General features: G+C 41.9%; 1 protein-coding gene and 1 long non-coding RNA gene across 5 annotated transcripts in view; one reads left to right on the forward strand and one right to left on the reverse strand.

Annotated features, from left to right (window-relative positions):
* The window catches only part of LOC133540068 (triple functional domain protein-like), a 212,868-nt gene that overhangs the window by 73,573 nt on the left and 120,075 nt on the right, over window positions 1-19,220 (forward strand). For all 4 annotated transcript variants that reach the window (XM_061882552.1, XM_061882551.1, XM_061882554.1 and 1 more), the window contains exons 3-4: window positions 2,752-2,826; window positions 18,540-18,654. In XM_061882552.1, coding sequence (XP_061738536.1) covers window positions 2,752-2,826; window positions 18,540-18,654 — 190 coding nt within the window. The remainder of the gene's footprint in view (window positions 1-2,751; window positions 2,827-18,539; window positions 18,655-19,220) is intronic.
* Window positions 2,542-19,189, reverse strand: LOC133540072 (uncharacterized). The gene is made up of 2 exons (XR_009803539.1): window positions 19,029-19,189; window positions 2,542-2,798 (listed from the first exon to the last, which is right to left on the reverse strand). It is a non-coding gene; the product is annotated as an uncharacterized LOC133540072 (long non-coding RNA).

Genomic DNA, 19,220 nt, shown 5'->3' on the forward strand with positions numbered 1-19,220 from the left:
ATGTCACGGGTTGTGGAACTCTTCACATCTGAACATTGTTTACAATCATGGCCACCAGCAGCGAGAGCGATTCAGACCGAGAAAGCGACGATTTCCCCATTAATTTGAGCGAAGATGAAAGATTTGGGGATGAAGAAAGTGAGAGTGATAGACTAGAAAAAAAAAAGACTATATATACCGAGGGAGCGATTCAGATGTTATTAGACAAATTTACTAGGATAATTCTGGAAAATCGCTTATCTGCTTATTGTGTTACTAGTGTTTTAGTGAGATTATATGGTCGTACCTGTACAACCTGAAGGTCGGCCCCGCACCTTTCTTCAGCACCAGTCGACGGGTGGTGGCGATGCCCATCTCTGCCCTTCGCAAGGGACCCTCTTTGAAACACCATCTTTCGAAATGGTCGTTGCATATTACACTGTACTTTGTGTGTGTGGTCCAATCCAACCGTGTTCGCTTGACCGCTCTGTTCAATAGTAAAGCTTCACCGTCATCTTTTGGGAATGTATACAATGAAGCACCGGCTGTGTTTGTGTTGCTAAAGGCGGCCGCAATGCACCGCTTCCCTCCTACAGCTTTCTTCTTTGACGTCTCCATTATTCATTGAACAAATTGCAAAAGATTCAGCCACACAGAAGTCCAGAATACTGTGGAATTATGCGATGAAAAGAGACGACTTATAGCTGTGAACGGTGCTGGAACAAAATGTCCTCTACAATGCGTGACGTCACGCGCACGCATCATCATACCGCGACGTTTTAGCGTGATACTTTCCGCGCAAACTTTAAAATTGCAATTTAGTAAACTAAACAGGCCGTATTGGCATGTGTTGCAATGTTAATATTTCATCATTGATATATAAACTATCAGACTGCGTGGTCGGTAGTAGTGGCTTTCAGTAGGCCTTTAATCAGGCATACCTGCGCTATGTCAAATAAAAAGTAGCAGTCATGGTAATCCAATTTTTTAGTAGACTTGCTCTTTTTTCACTCATTTCCTCACTCATCCAATTCATCGTCACAAACTCCAAAATGTGCATTCACGCTCCATGGCCTATTAATGATGTTTTCCAATCATCATTTTCTTGTTTTTGTCAGAAGAAAAAATTAAACCGTGATTAAAATTTGTTTAAATTTACAGTTCGACTATACACGTCGTGTCGACGCTTTTTTGACATGTCATGTTGTCGGCATCGAACGTTTCACTAACCTTTTGATAATTCCTGCGCTCGTCAAAGATGCTCTTTCTTCAGAAGACGAGTCACTCGTTGCTGAAAAGACGCTGATGTCCATTTCCTCCATCGATGGCCTTTTCTCTTATTACCGTATTTCCTTGAATTGCCGCCGGGGCGCTAAATAATTTAAAACCTCTACTCACTCCGGCTTTTACCAAAGGCATCCGGTAAAGGCAAGCATGCGCTAATTATTTTAAAACCTCTTCTCACTCCGGCGCTTACCAAATGCATGCAGTAAATTTAGGCGTGCGCTTATAAATTTGAGTGTGATGTAAGGATACCATCATGAAAAGCACATTTAATAAAAAAAAACGTTATTATTGGCTTACCTTTACTTATAAATGAAGTCCATGCACAGCTCCTTCTGATCAAAAGCATCGATAACTTGTTTATAGAAGTCTTCCTTATCTTTCTTCAGTTTTAAGTCTCTCTGTCTCGATGGAGATCTTCCTTTATTACCTCCCGCTTCGATTGAAAGTCCAGTTTAGAAAACTGTTTTATTTTAGATATGTAATCCTCCATGTTAAAAGTGCAAGCGAGAGGAAAAAAAAACAAAAAACAATCGCTGCTCACTCTTGCTGCTTGTTGTCACTTCTTCTGCAGCCGAGTAGTCGCAAGAAGGATCACTAGCGCCCTCTACCACCAGGAGGCGGGAGTCATTTAATGACTCATATTTGACACACGCAGCTATGGTATATTAATAAAACATAGCTGCTTACTGTTCTTTTTAGCATATTCAATAGCTTGGACCTTAAATCCTACTGAATAGCTCTTAATCTTCTTCCCTTTTTGCGAATTTAAATGATTGAAATCAGCCTCTTCCATTTTGAAAATGATGACAGGTGAAGTGTCACTCGTGACGTGACGAGTTTGACCCGGCAAAATTTCTAGGCATATGCTAATTATTTGGCGAAACAAGTTTGACCCGGCTGAAATTCTAGACATGCTCTAATTAGAATAATCTTTTGCGAAACGAGTTTGACTCGGCGTTAATCCTGAGCCGGCGGTAATACTAAGCATGCGCTAATTATTTTGTGAAACGAGTTTGACCCGGCAGCAATTCTAGGCAGGCGCATACTCTATACCCGGCGGCAATTCAAGGAAATACAATGTGTTCCTTCACACTCCCCTTTTAACACCTTTTAACTGCAGCCAATTTGGCTTTACTCAGCCAAAAAAAAAGACTCCATGACGTCAGAAATTTAATGGACTAAAATATCAATAAAGGAACTTAAGCTGTGTATCAGTCATGAGACACTGCTCACAGACAGAGGGGCTGCTAGTTGGAAAACACACGATACGCATCATGATTTTTGCATGGCTTTATTTTAAGAGCATACAAATATATTGACCATGACTGCTCAGTGCATTATTTTTGTATCTTCTGGCTGCATATACACTACTTGATCCATGTTGATGGCAAATTGATTGAATCAAGTGAAATTGTCGCCATGTTGTCGATTACAGATGTCCTCTGTGTTCATCATTTTGTCTTCCTCTTTTCTTTTTCTTCCCAGGTTTTAGGAGAAATGAGGACATGAGAGCAATGGAGGTGCTTCCCATCCTGAAAGAAAAAGTAGCGTTTTTGTCAGGTAAGGGTTTCAGACAACTTAAGTCATGTGACAACCATGTTCTTCAACCAATCTTGCTCACTTCAGTCCCCAAAAGGTGTTTACCAAATTAATGCTCATTCGGCTTAACAACCTAAAGTTGCAGTGGGTGTTTTGTAGACCACATTGAGCTGTGTGAGAAATCTCAAGTCAGTCAGACTTAGGGGTCCATGCAGGGGTGGCGTGCTAGTTCAAGTACAGTATTTTCCGCACTATAAGGCGCACCTTCAATGAATGGCCTATTTTAAAACTTTGTTCATATATAAGGCGCACCGCATTATAAGGCGCATAGAAATAGATGCTACAGTAGAGGCTGGGGTTACGTTATGCATCTTTTATATCAGTGGTTCTTAACCAGGGTTGGATCAAACCCCTAGGGGTTCGGCCGAGGTCAAAACACACCCGACTCTTCGTGTAAATACAAACTTCTCCCTGTTGGCATATTACGGATACGGCAACAGCTGATTGATTTGCAGGTGTGTAATTTGTTGTGAGTTTATGCACTGTCTTAGTTTTGTTGTTTGAACATGCACGGTTCATTTTGTGCACCTGTAAAAAAAATATGGTAACACTTTAGTACAGGGGACATATTCACCATTAATTAGTTGTTTATTAACATGCAAATTAGTAACATAGTAAAACTGTCTTAGTTTTGTTGTTTGAACATGCACGGTTCATTTTGTGCACCTGTAAAAAAAATATGGTAACACTTTAGTACAGGGAACATATTCACCATTAATTAGTTGTTTATTAACATGCAAATTAGTAACATATTGGCTCTTAACTAGTCATTAGGTACTAATTGATGCCTTATTCGGCATGGGCTTATTATAACCCTAACCCTAACCCAGCGTTTCTCTAAGTGTGGGGCGGGCCCCACCTGTGGGGAATAGAGACATGACAGGTGGGGCGCGAGGAACGGGAGGGAATTTCACTTTTAAGAAAATGTTTATTATTATATTCTTGCGGCGGCAATGACCAAGAAGAACGCGGACTTGGAATATAATTACAACACTTTATGTACATATTTATATACATATTTATATCATATTTACATATTTATATAATATGTATCTACAAGCTCTATTTACAGACAGTCCCACTGCTTTTATAAGCGGTCAAGCGAGTCAAAAGCCGAATTTTTTAAATTTTTTTATTTGTGGCGGCCGTAATTCTTTCGTGGCGAGACGCCACAAATAAATGAATGTGTGGTAAACCCTGACTTGAATGTTACTTGATGTTCAATAAATTTGAAAATGTTAAGCTGGGCATTAGCGTTCTGTTGTGGCGATGGGGGCAGGTGGGGCTTGAAAACTCCCCCTTGTCCAAAGTGGGGGATGACTAAAAAAAGTTTGAGAACCACTGCCCTAACCCAATAACTCTAAATGAAGTCTTTGTTACTTAGAATATGTTCCCCATACTAAAGTGTTACCAAAAACATACATCTTTGTCTTGAATCTGAATAAAATTTATTTTTTATTTTTCACTAAAGAAGGGTTCGGGTACGATCAGTGTCAGAGCTTGGTCCGCATTGCTGGCAGTAAGTCGGACACGTTTCCAGTGAGGGTTGGACTCCGCCAAGGTTGCCCTTTGTCACCGATTCTGTTCATAACTTTTATGGACAGAATTTCTAGGCGCAGTCAAGGCATTGAGGGGTTCCGGTTTGGTGGCCGCGGGATTAGGTCTCTGCTTTTTGCAGACGATGTGGTCCTGTTGGCTTCATCTGGCAGGGATCTTCAGCTCTCACTGGATCGGTTCGCAGCCGAGTGTGAAGCGGCCGGAATGAGAATCAGCACCTCCAAATCCGAGTCCATGGTTCTCTCCCGGAAAAGGGTGGAGTGCCATCTCCGGGTTGGGGAGGAGACCCTGCCCCAAGTGGAGGAGTTCAAGTACCTAGGAGTCTTGTTCACGAGTGGGGGAAGAGTGGATCGTGAGATCGACAGGCGGATCGGTGCGGCGTCTTCAGTAATGCGGACGTTGTACCGATCTGTTGTGGTGAAGAAGGAGCTGAGCCGGAAGGCAAAGCTCTCAATTTACCGGTCGATCTACGTTCCCATCCTCACCTATGGTCATGAGCTTTAGGGTCATGACCGAAAGGATAAGATCTCGGGTACAAGCGGCCGAAATGAGTTTCCTCCGCCGTGTGGCGGGGCTCTCCCTTAGAGATAGGGTGAGAAGCTCTGCCATCCGGGAGGAACTCAAAGTAAAGCTGCTGCTCCTTCACATCGAGAGGAGCCAGATGAGGTGGTTCGGGCATTTGGTCAGGATGCCACCCGAACGCCTCCCGAGGGAGGTGTTTAGGGCACGTCCAACCGGTAGGAGGCCACGGGGAAGACCCAGGACACGTTGGGAAGACTATGTCTCCCGGCTGGCCTGGGAACGCCTCGGGATCCCCCGGGAAGAGCTAGACGAAGTGGCTGGGGAGAGGGAAGTCTGGGCTTCCCTGCTTAGGCTGCTGCCCCCGCGACCCGACCTCGGATAAGCGGAAGAAGATGGATGGATGGATGGATGGATGGGTTCGGTGAATGCGCATATGAAACTGGCGGGGGTATAGTACCTCCGACAAGGTTAAGAACCACTGTTTTAGATGGAGCTGCGCTAAAGGGAATGTCAACAAAACAGTCAGATAGGTCAGTCAAACTTTATTAATAGATTACAAACCACGTTCTGACAACTCCGTTCACTCCCAAAATGAATAAACAGCTGTTTTATTATTTTTCCCGATTCAATAAACACGTAAAAAACAGTCTGATACTGTTATGGTAAATCAAACGTTAGTGCAATCACAATATAGTAACACTCGAAATAGTGCAAAGCAAGAATATATCAATAACTCAACGTTGCTCAAACAATAATGTCACACAACACACAAAATAAACATGTAAAGCTCACTTTATTAAGTTATTCCTCATCCACGCATCCCTCAAATTATTTTTCTTCAGTGTTCGAATCAAACAGTTGGGCGAATACGTCATCCAACATGCCCGGCTCAGTCTCGTTTAAGTCGTCATTAAACGAGTCAATGTCGCTGCTGTTAATGTTAAATTCTCTCGCTGCTGCTCTGTTCCCGTGTTCTACTGTGTGACTGATCGCCTTGAGTTTAAACTCTGCGTCGTAAGCGTGTCTCTTAATAGAAGCCATTTTGGGGTCTTTACATAAACACACAGAAACTGCACGCCTCCCGCAGTCATATATCCCAGCATGCACCGCGCGCTTCTTCTTCCATCCATCATCTTCCGCTTATCCGAGGTCGGGTCGCGGGGGCAACAGCCTAAGCAGGGAAACCCAGACTTCCCTCTCCCCAGCCGCTTTGTCTAGCTCTTCCCGGGGGATCCCGAGGCGTTCCCAGGCCAGCCGGGAGACATAGTCTTCCCAACGTGTCCTGGGTCTTCCCCGTGGCCTCCTACCGGTTGGACGTGCCCTAAACACCTCCCTAGGGAGGCGTTCGGGTGGCATCCTGACCAGATGCCCGAACCACCTCATCTGGCTCCTCTCGATGTGAAGGAGCAGCGGCTTTACTTTGAGTTCCTCCCGTATGGCAGAGCTTCTCACCCTATCTCTAAGGGAGAGCCCCACCACACGGCGGAGGAAACTCATTTGGGCCGCTTGTACCCGTGATCTTATCCTTTTGGTCATGACCCAAAGCTCATGACCATAGGTGAGGATGGGAATGTAGATCGACCGGTAAATTGAGAGCTTTGCCTTCCGGCTCAGCTCCTTCTTCACCACAACAGATCGGTACAACGTCCGCATTACTGAAGACGCCGCACCGATCCGCCTGTCGATCTCACGATCCACTCTTCCCTCACTCGTGAACAAGACTCCTAGGTACTTGAACTCCTCCACTTGGAGCAGGGTCTCCTCCCCAACCCGGAAATGGCATTCCACCCTTTTCCGGGCGAGAACCATGGACTCGGACTTGGAGGTGCTGATTCTCATTCCGGTCGCTTCACACTCGGCTGCGAACCTTCTTCTATAAGGGAAAAGGAAGTTGGCGGCTGCTTACCGTAGTCGCGAGACCTCTATCCATCCATTTTCTACCGCTTATTGTGGCTCAATATTGGTCCATATATAAGGTGCACCGGATTATAAGGCACTCTGTCAGCTTTTGAGAAAATGTGTGGTTTTTAGGTGTGCCTTATAGTGCGGAAAATACGGTACATTCTTTAGTAGCGTGGTCGTAACAATGCTGTTTTTAGTTTGTTTTTTTTTATACATCAAATAGCTTTTCAAGATGCTCCATATTCCAAGTTTCCAATGCATCTCTCCTGTATTACGTCACTTACCTGTGCTCCCGCCGATCACTTCCACACATTGTCTGCTGCAGCCCGATTGAAAAGCGCACAGCTGGAGACAATTTCAGAGAACAATGTTCCCTTTTCATTTTTCATCTGTCTGTAAGAGCAAATGCAAAAACTCCCTGAGCGTTGAGTGGAGCACATACTGTATGTAAAATATCTGCCAAAACGCAGAACTTAAATATTAATTTTCGCGTCAAAATTTCACTTTAACATTTTTTTAAATGAAATATCAATAAAAATAGGATGTACATGAGTTGCTGGACGATCAGGAGCGCCCAAACAAGCTGGCTAGTTAGCTAACGATACTCCCAGCTTACTTGTCGTCGAGCCACATTGCTGCTAATCCTATTGGGATGATTGCAGCCCCATACCGAACAATGGTGGTTCCAATGCAGTTGTAGTTCTAGAGCAGGAGTCGGGAACCTTTTTGACTGAGAGAGCCATGAAAGCCAAATATTTCAAAATGTATTTCAGTGAGAGCCATATCATATTTTTTAACACTGAATACAACTAAATGTCTGCATTTTTAAGTAAGACCAACATTTTTAGAGTATAATAAGTCTTTTATTCTTTTTAATAACATTGTTATTCTGAAGCTAACCAATAATAAATAAAATGTCATGTCGGTTGATCATGTTTTTGTTTGGCCATGTGCTGTTTGTCCTTTGGACTCTTTAAGTTCCATTTTTTTTCCACTCCATGGTCTGGTTTTCTTGGTTACTCATTTTATCCACCTGTCTCTGGTGGACAAAATGCCCACTCACCTGCTTCCCGAGCACTAATCAGAGGCAGTATTTAAGCTTGTCTTTGCCAGTCAGTCGCCCTGGCGTCAATGTGATCTTTTCTTGCTCTGTGCTGACTTGTTTCATGCCTTGCCATAGTTTTGTGCTTCATGCCATACCAAGTAAGTTTTGTTTGATTTATGTTCTTAGTCTGTTTATGCGTTAGCTTTGTTCCTTAGCCCAAGTTTTGCCTCCACTGTGAGCGATTTTTGTTTGTATCTTTTTTTTAGTTTAAATTAAATCATGTTTTTACCTAAATGCCATGTCCCGAGTAGTCCGTCTGCCTTGCTGGGGGAACGACTCTGCAGCAAGCTGCGACCCCCCCATCGTGACATAAAATACCTCTTACCATTAATGCAACTTCTTGAACAGGTGCGGTAGAAAACGGATGGATGGTTATAAATGCATGAGAATGTTTTATATTTTGCACGTTATTTTTAGCACTGTGATTACCAGCGAAATTAGTCATAATTATTGTGTTAAGCAATGTCAGCTAAGATTTATCTGCGAGCCAGAGGCAGTCATCAAAAGAGCCACATCTGGCTGTAGAGCCACAGGTTCCCTACCCCTGTTCTAGAGTATTTATCAGCAGCCAGCAAGAAGGTATATATTTGACCTGACAGATTGTACACAGGTCACAAGACAGGAAGTACATTACCTGAGGGGGCGTGGCTACAGGGTAGAGTTGCCAAATGGGTTCTTTGCATGCATGTTCTATAACTTTTCAAAATAATAATGTTAGTAAATGATCTAGTAAAAGTGTGTGGTACATGACATGGCACATGCAAGTGTCAAAAAGAGGTTTGGTAGATGATAAATGATAGTTTTGAAATGCACCCAATTGTAGGAAATGTAGTCTTGATTTTCACAATGTTCTTTCCGGCAGTACTTTGTGCAGACAGAAATGTTCTGGCTACTCGCATCCCTGCAAGTCACTCAGAAAGCAAAGCCAGCATTAGGACTGGTTACCAACACAGTGTGCTTGTTTGCATGCCTTTATTTGTTCTTGTGGGCGTGAATGGACTTCTCTAGGTAGGAAGCGAAGGGAAAACAATGAGTCAAAGATGACAAGTATAACTTTAGTTTATGTTCCTGTAAAAAAAAAAAAAAAGGAAAAAAAAGAATACTTTTGTTATTTAATTTTCTCTTCGCTTGTTACATTTCTCAGTATCATGAAGTTATATTTCATGTGCAATAACTTGGAACTTAGCTCACTAGATTTTCCAAGTAGTTCGCCAAACACTGCAGTCATATTACATATGATGACATGATGCATTTTTCTGGTATTATGAAGAAGTCAAGTCAATTGGTCCACGCAGTGTCTTTGCCCTGCAGAGGGTGACACTTTTTTAGCCTATTTATTATTACTTGTTGTTATTTGGCCAGTGTGTTTACTGTTTGCATTTTATTTTGGCTTTGGCTATTTGCATTTTCTACTTCTTTAAAAAAAAAAAAGGCTGTATATTGTCCTGGTTTTGAAGGTGAAAGTGACCAAAATGGCCCCCGCGTTCCTTTAATTTGTCAGTCTGTTGCTGCATTCCATTTAGCTCACAAGTTGAAAGTTGGAGCTCGGAATGACTGCACAGCCAAGTTGTGAGCGTTCCAGTTGTGAGGTCGGAACTCAAAATGGCAACTTTGATTGATTGATTGATTGAGTATTTTAATGACATCTTAAAGAATTGAATCCATTTAATGCTTTAAAAAGGCAAATGGATGGCTCAAAAAGCCAAAAGCCTTGTTTCCATTGTGGTCCATGTTGACTCCAAGAGTGTGCAAAACATAATGAGAAAATATATATAGACTCTAACCACATATAAATAGATATACACTATAACCGCATACAAATATATACAAACCACATATAAATATATATATAGACTATAAACACATATAAATAGATATACACTATAACCACATACAAATATATACAAACCACATATAAATACATATAAACCACATATAAATATATATAGACTATAACCACATATAAATATGCACTATAAACCACATATAAATATAAATATATATATATATACTGTATATAGACTATAACCTCATATAAATAGATATACACTATAACCACATATAAATATATATAAACCACATATAAATATATACAAACCACATATAAATATATATATAGGTACACTATAACCACATATAAACTTTGAAGATCTCCATCGAGACAGAGAGACTTTTAAAACTGAAGAAAGATAAGGAAGACTTCTATAAACAAGTTATCGATGCTTTTGATCAGAAGGAGCTGCGCATGGACTTCATTTATAAGTGAAGGTAAGACCATAATAAGGTTTTTTTTAATTAAATGTGCTTTTCTTGATGGTATCCCTACATCACACTCAAATTTATAAGCGCAGGCCTGAATTTACCGCATGCCTTTGGTAAGCACCGGAGTGAGAAGAGGTTTTAAAATAATTCAATCAATCAATCAATGTTTATTTATATAGCCCCAAATCACAAATGTCTCAAAGGACTGCACAAATCATTACGACTACAACATCCTCGGAAGAACCCACAAAAGGGCAAGGAAAACTCACACCCAGTGGGCAGAGAGAATTCGCATCCAGTGGGACGCCAGTGACAATGCTGACTATGAGAAACCTTGGAGAGGACCTCAGATGTGGGCAACATGCTTTAGATTAGCGCATGCTTCAGATTAGCGCATGCTTGCCTTTACCGCATGCCTTTGGTAAACGCCAGAGTGAGAAGAAGTTTTAAATTAATTAGCGCCCCGGCGGCAATTCAAGGAAATACGGTAAACGTACCACGTGGTTGAAATGTTGTTTACACTACAGTGGCTAAAAACGTCCAACAAAACATTGTATTTTGCTGATCTACTGCGACAAAAACTAATCAGAAGTGCTGTTAATGGATGTTTTAGAAGCAGACATCATTGTTTACATCCAAAGAAGCCATCTTTGAAACAAACTCGGGGGGTGGTGAGTATGTTCCGACTTCCAAGTCAGACAGCCAACCTCGCATGGCGTTTCAGTTGAAATTCCGACTAAGAACTCTGAAATTCCAACTTCCCATTACAAATGGAACGCACCATGTGGCCCGCAGTGCAAAAAACGTTTGGCACCCCCTACCTAACTTTACCAAATGAAGTACCAATCAAGAATTATGTGGGTGTTTTGTACTTAGGGTAAGGTCGAACAGAATAGCATTGACAGTCACGATGACTCAGGCAAGTCAAGAGAGAGACAGAGCAGCGTTGCCATGGCGATGACGCATTGTCAGAAACGGCATCCCCGAGTCGTCGCTGGCAGAGCGATTGGCTTTGAATTGAAGAAAGGAAGGCTGCAAAGACAAAGGAGGGGGAACAGGGTGCACGAGCTAAGCCTGTTATTTCCAACATGAGCATCATAATAAACATCTTCCCCACATTTAGTCTTTTGCTTTCCACCCCTGCAAGCACTCTGATCTGACTAATTTGTGGGCTGAGCACATTGAGCCTGTGTTCACAAGCAGCCTCGTAGCAGCCTCGCATTTCACTTCCGTCATGACTTCTTGTGATGTCATCTTCTGCTTTCACTTCTTCTTTGTTGCATTTCTCCAAGCAGCATTACAGCCAAGTATGCAAATATCAATCAATCAATGTTTACTTATATAGCCCTAAATCACTAGTGTCTCAAATACAATAATATATATTAGAGTTGTAACGGTACACAAAAATTTTGGTTCGGTACGTACCTCGGTTTAGAGGTCACAGTTCGGTTCATTTTAGGTACAGTAAGAAAACAACAAAATATACATTTTTTGGTTATTTACTTACCAAATTTGTAAACAATGGCTTGATCCTTTTAACATTGGGAACACTATAATAATTCTGCCCACGTTAATCCACATTAAACTGCCTCAAGTTGTTGCTTGGATGAAATGAAATGACACAACTTTTCTTCTACATATAAAAAGTGCAACATTAAACAGTTTCAAGTCAACTCCATCCATCCATCCATCCATCCATCATCTTCCGCTTATCCGAGGTCGGGTCGCGGGGGCAACAGCCTAAGCAGGGAAACCCAGACTTCCCTCTCCCCAGCCACTTCGTCTAGCTCTTCCCGGGGGATCCCGAGGCGTTCCCAGGCCAGCCAGGAGACATAGTCTTCCCAACGTGTCCTGGGTCTTCCCCGTGGCCTCCTACCGGTTGGACGTGCCCTAAACACCTCCCTAGGGAGGCGTTCGGGTGGCATCCTGACCAGATGCCCGAACCACCTCATCTGGCTCCTCTCGATGTGAAGGAGCAGCGGCTTTACTTTGAGTTCCTGCCGGATGGCAGAGCTTCTCACCCTATCTCTAAGGGAGAGCCCCGCCACACGGCGGAGGAAACTCATTTCGGCCGCTTGTACCCGTGATCTTATCCTTTCGGTCATGACCCAAAGTTCATGACCATAGGTGAGGATGGGAATATAGATCGACCGGTAAATTGAGAGCTTTGCCTTCCGGCTCAGCTCCTTCTTCACCACAACGGATCGGTACAGCGTCTGCATTACTGAAGACGCCGCACCGATCCGCCTGTCGATCTCACGATCCACTCTTCCCTCACTCGTGAACAAGACTGCTAGGTATTTGAACTCCTCCACTTGGGGCAGGGTCTCCTCCCCAACCCGGAGATGGCATTCCACCCTTTTCCGGGCGAGAACCATGGACTCGGACTTGGAGGTGCTGATTCTCATTCCGGTCGCTTCACACTCGGCTGCGAACCGATCCGGTTCAAGTCAACTCATCATGCTTAATTTATTACAGCATTGGGGAAGCCTGTAGTTGATTTTTTTATTATGTAAATGTTATATTTGTATCAACGTGTGATAGCAGGGACCCTGCCATTCAAAACTAGGCTGCTACATTACTAATGATTAATGTAACTATAGCTGAAAAATAGTACAATAGCAAAATGAGTTAATGTAGGCTTTATGATGCACTTACATTATTATATACACTATCAGAGACAGAAACTCTTCATTTAACATAATGTCCTTTTTTTGTTGCTTCAACACACCTCAATCAACACTGTCCGTAACACACACACACCGCAAAATGAGCTAACGTTACGCTAAAAGCTAACTAGCCTTCACCTAAAGCCAGAACTGTGAGTGAGCTGAGCTGCAGTTTGTTTCTAGTAGGTCAACGGGCTCATTGTGCTGTTTAGAAAGTAGTTGACTTGGAAGTGTTTAAAATAAATTGGGGAGAGTCCGTTGCTCCCCTGCTATACGCCTATCTTCTCGACGCTGAAGCGCTGACGAGATGCGCTCTGAATACACACTGCTGATTGGCTTGTTATCGCTACTGTTGTAACCAATCAGATGGTTGTGTGGGAGGGACAATGCTGGGCACTGTGCAGGAGACAGAGGCAGAACGGAGCGGAGCAGCTTGTTAAGACTTTAGGATAGCACTTCATATGTTCGTGTGGAACTCGTTCGGTACTCCTCCGCACCGAACCGGAACCCCCGTACCGAAGCGGTTCAATACAAATACACGTACCGTTACAACCCTAATATATATAAATATATATATGTATATATAGATATATATATATATATATATATATATATATATATATATATATATATATATATATATATATTTATATATACATATATATATATATATATATATATATATACAAACCCCGTTTCCATATGAGTTGGGAAATTGTGTTGGATGTAAATATAAACGGAATACAATATTTGCAAAACATTTTCAACCCATATTCAGTTGAATATGCTACAAAGACAACATATGTGATGTTCAAACTGATAAACATTTTTTTTTTTGCAAATAATCATTAACTTTAGAATTTGATGCCAGCAACACGAGACAAAGAAGTTGGGAAAGGTGGCAATAAAAACTGATGACGTTTATTACGAACCTTTGAACCCTCAGGTGGTACTGCATCAAAAACCGACATCAGTGTGTAAAGGATATCACCACATGGGCTCAGGAACACTTCATAAAACCACTGTCAGTAACTACAGTTGGTCGCTACATCGGTAAGTGCAAGTTAAAACTACTATGCAAAGCCAAATTAATCAACAATGTCCTGAAACGCCGCCGGCTTGGTTGGGCCCGAGCTCACCTAAGATGGACTGATGCAAAGTGGAAAGGTGTTCTGTGGTCTGACAAGTCCACATTTCAAATTATATTCGGAAACAGAGGACGTGGTGTCCTCCGGAACAAAGAGGAATATAACCATTCGGATTGTTATAGGCGCAAAGTTCAAAAGCCAGCCTCTGTGATGGTATGGGGGTGTATTAGTGCCCAAGGCATGGGTAACTTACACATCTGTGAAGGCACCATTAATGCTGAAAGGTTCACACTGGTTTTGGAGCAACATATGTTGTCATCCAAGCAACGTTGTCATGGACGCCCTTGCTTATTTCACCAAGACAAGTGTTAAAACAGCGTGGCTTCGTAAAAAAAGAGTGCGGGTACTTTCCTGGCCCGCCTGCAGTCCATACCTGTCTCCTATAGAAAATGTGTGGCGCATTATGAAGCGTAAAATACGACAGCGGACCCTGGACTGTTGAACAACTAAAGCTCTACATAAAACAAGAATGGGAAAGAATTCCACTTTCAACAATTAGTTTCCTCAGTTCCCAAACGTTTATTGAGTGTTGTTAAAAGAAAAGGTGATGTAACACAGTGGTGAACATGCCCTTTCCCAACTACTTTGGCACGTGTCGCAGCCATGAAATTGTAAGTTAAATATTATTTGCAAAAAAAATAAAGTTTATGAGTTTGAACATCAAATATCTTGTCTTTGTAGTGCATTCAACTGAATATGGGTTGAAAAGGATTTGCAAAACTTTGTATTCCGTTTATATTTACATCTAACACAATTTCCCAACTCATATCAAAACGGGGTTTGTATATACAATAATATTATGACATCATTGTAGTCTTGTCTTGTTGCAGTGTGCGTGGCCTATAGATCAGGGATGTTATTCCGTAAATCAATTAACCGAACGATAAATTAAAATGTAGTTTGTAGCTTTTCTAGCGCCGGAAGAGCAGCAACTGCGGGTGTTTTCACACAAGCATAACTATGGAGGTTGATATGTGTCTTTATTACAAAGGGTTTTTTTTTTTTTTTACACTGAATTTTTTGGGTTTGAATTTTTTGAACTGGATTTTATGCTTACAATTCCATTTAAAAAATGTGTCAGCAAAATGCGTGTTTCAAAAAAAATAAATAAATCAGTGTAGAAAAATTCAGTGCTGAAAATTCAGTGTCGAAAAATTTGCTGCTTCAAAAAGCAATACTCACTTTCAGTATAATAAGACCGAAGCAATCGATCCGGTCTCAAAACCAGCCGTTGAGTTGTCAAGTTTCTAGTCACGTGAACAAGGTCTTGCAAAACAGCATAAAAAAGGCAGTACACTGGACGACCTGGGCACAATACAACATAATACACATTTTTACACGGCCCACTGGATATTTTCAATCTATAGAAAGGATTCCAATGGTTCGAATCTTTACTTTTGAGTGACATATGGGTTACTATTAGGGATGTCCCGGTACAACTTTTTCACTTCCGATACGATACCGATATTGTAGCCTTGAGTATTTGCCGATACCGATATCAATACGATACGATATAGGCACGAATCATACATATATTTATTCCTTATTTTGTTTTGTATAATGTTAGAAAAGGCTTGATAAAGTGATGTTACTGTTACTGATGTTGTAGTGTTAAAACAGAAAACAATAGTCAGCAAGAGTAGGTATAGGAAAAACTGACCCATTTATTATTAACCAATTGGTTACATAAATTTTAACCTTCAACATAAGAGTATTACCTCAACAAATCCAATAAAAACAAAATGTTATATTTAAAGTGCAAAATAACCACTAATACCAACATAATTATACAATTGAAAAGAATAAATTAAAAATAAATTAGAAGACCCTGAAAAATAACCTAAATAAATCCAATGAAAAAAACAAAAAACGTTTTAAAGTGCAAACAATTCAAGTTCCCTTCAGTTATTTTTTTACTGTCAGCATATGTTGGAAACAACTGTGGGCAGGGACAAAAACAACACAATATTGTCCACTGTCCAACTGCTCTAAATTAAGAGTTCACAGCTCCAGTTTCACTGACTGACTATGCCCAAAACAATGTAGTAATTACTCTTAGTCTTCACTGAAGAATAGTGTAAACACAATAAACATATCACTCTAATAACAAGAGCATAAAACAAATAATAATCAGTCAGTGCTGACTACCCTTACTACTCCTCCTCCTCCTTCTTCACATTCTGCAGTCCGAGCATAATGTGGGGATTTTTTTTTAAGAAGATAAGCATTTCGGCTTGCTGTGAGTTAAAATACTTCCACACAGCCAACATCACTACACTTTGCTGAGCACACACGTTGTCGTTGTTGTGATCACGTGGGCTGTGCATGCTGGATCAGAGACGATCTTCTTCCGCGGCCGCCACCAATGTTAATTAAGGGGCATTGCCGCCAACTACTGTGTTGGAGTGTGATCAAACTAGTCACCTATTATAGAAGTGCTGCAGCGGCAAATGGACAGCTTATATCGGGGCGCTTATATCGGAGTTTTTAGATTCAGTCCGATAAAATCAGATATTCACTTTTTTTGCTAATATCGGACCGATTTCCGATATCAATATCGGATCGGGACATCCCTAGTTACTATGGTAACCCCTGGTAAGATCTGCTTCCTGCAGACCGGGCACAAACAGCGTGGGCGGGGCTTGTTTACTAGGCAACAAGCCTGATACGCAAGTGTCCGATGGAGGCTGAGTTCTACAATAAAGTTCTGCAGAAAAGTGTTATTATGCCAACTCATTTACCTTTTGCCGTGTGTTTGTTGCATCTTTGTTGTTCTTGCTCGATTATAAAAGATGTCCATGAAGTAGGTGGTCTTTGCACAAAATTATTGATTTAGAGTTTTGATGTTCGCTCAGAGACAACATCCAATGGCAAAAATGATGCGCAAGGGCCAAAATGTGGGGGGGAAGTGGCAGACATTAGACCAAGTTGCAAGGACGCGCATAATTAATTTACCATGAATTGATTAACGTGGACCCCGACTTAAACAAGTTGAAAAACTTATTGGGGTGTGACCATTTAGTGGTCAATTGTACGGAATATGTACTGAACTGTGCAATCTATTCATTTATTCAATCAATCCATTTGCGATGAATGGTTGAATTTGCCTGAATGATGGTGTTATATACCTCTGCATGCACTTTAAAATGCCAGATGTACTGATCAGCTGTTGCTGTTAAACACCTGCACGTTCCACTTGTGTACAGCTCTTTTTATGCTGACAGAGCAGTTTGTAACAACAGCTTGTGCGATATTCCATCCATCCGTTTTTCTACCGCTTGTCTCTTTTGTGGTGGCGGTGAGTGCTGGAGCCTATCTCCGCAGCAATGGGGCGGAAGGCGGCGTACACCCTGGACAAGTCTCTTATTAAATCTTGTCTCTGATTTACGATATACGTACACAAAAGCGCTTACTCTCCAATTTATCACGACCCTGCATTCAACGGTTGTGCAGCTGATTAAAAAAAACATAATGAACTAACCCGGCGTATTTCCTTGAATTGCCGCCGGGTCTAACTCGTTTCGCAAAATAATTAGCATATGCCTAGAATTTACGCCGGGTCAAACTCGTCACGTCACGAGTGACACTTCACCTGTCATCATTTTCAAAATGGAGGAGGCTGATTTCAATCATTTGAAATCGTATAAAGGGAAGAAGATTAAGAGCTATTCATTAGGATTTAAGGTCCAAGCTATTGAATATGCTAAAAAGAACAGTAAGCAGCTATGTTTTATCAATATACCGTAGCTGCGTGTGTCAAATATGAGTCATTAAATGACTCCCGCCTCCTGGTGGTAGAGGGCGCTAGTGATCCTTCTTGCGACTACTCGGCTGCAGAAGAAGTGACAACAAGCAGCGATCGTTTATTTTTTCCTCTCGCTTGCACTTTTAACATGGAGGATTACATATCTAAAATAAAACAGTTTTCTAAACTGGACCTTCAATCGAAGCAGGAGGTAATAAAGGAAGATCTCCATCCAGACAGAGAGACTTTTAAAACTGAAGAAAGATAAGGAAGACCTCTATAAACAAGTTATCGATGCTTTTGATCAGAAGGAGCTGCGCATGGACTTCATTTATAAGTAAAGGTAAGATCATAATAACGTTTTTTTTTTTTTTTTTAATTAAATGTGCTTTTCATGATCGTATCCTTACATCACACTCAAATTTATAAGCGCAGGCCTAAATTTACCGCATGCCTTTGGTAAGCGCCGGAGTGAAAGGAGGTTTTAAAGTGATTAGCGCATGCTTGCCTTTACCGCATGCCTTTGGTAAACGCCGGAGTGAGAAGAGGTTTTAAATTAATTTTCGCCCTGGCGGAAATTCAAGGAAATACGGTAATTCATGTTGGATTTGATATATGGCGATAGAGCAGATGTGCAGAGTTGTAATTAAATGCGGGTTACTGTGTCCGAAATGAACCACATGAGTCCCAGCGCTACAACAAACAACTTCCTGAAATGACCGCCTCATAACAATCATTTTACTTCCTCCTGTGTTTTGTCTTAGGCGGCAGGGATCGACGTGGCGGCCCAGTGTTGACGTTCCCGTCTCGCAGTAACCACGACAGAATACGCACCGACGACCTGAAGAGACTGATCGCCTACCTGGCCGGCATCCCCAGGTACGACGTTCAATGACTCTTGTGACAATGCATCGGAAGGAAGCACACTGTCACAGTGCTGAGTGGAGCATGTGATGGTCGAGAGAGGGGGAGAGGAAATGTATTCAAGAGCAGTTAATGGGCTGGCAAAAAGCACTTTTATAGTGACGAAGAGGGACGTGAGGGAATGCCTGCATGGATAACGGAGAACAAGCGAGGAAGGTTATATGCTGGGAGAAAGAGCGAGAAGGAGGGGGGTGGATTAAAACCCACAGAGATGAAGCGCGCATGTGTGAGAGCTGGTGTGTGAGTGTGTGCGAGGAAGCAAAACAAAACGTCGCAGTAGCCGAGGCAGTGCAGCAGTACTCGTTAGTGTGGACCGCTCGTCTTCTCACCTCGCAGGTAAATTCTTCACCTCCACAGCCATCTCCATTTCAACGCTGCAAGACCGAATACGACACATGTCACTGTAGCATCCCATCGGTTGCCATAGTTCTCATTTTGCACCACGGCGCATTTTCAAGTCACTTTGAGGGAAGGATGCTACAAATAGTGTCAGATTGTCAGCAAGTGTTGAGAAATAGTTG

The sequence above is a fragment of the Nerophis ophidion genome, linkage group LG21 (genome assembly GCF_033978795.1).
Source record: "Nerophis ophidion isolate RoL-2023_Sa linkage group LG21, RoL_Noph_v1.0, whole genome shotgun sequence".
In the NCBI taxonomy this organism is placed as follows: domain Eukaryota; kingdom Metazoa; phylum Chordata; class Actinopteri; order Syngnathiformes; family Syngnathidae; genus Nerophis; species Nerophis ophidion.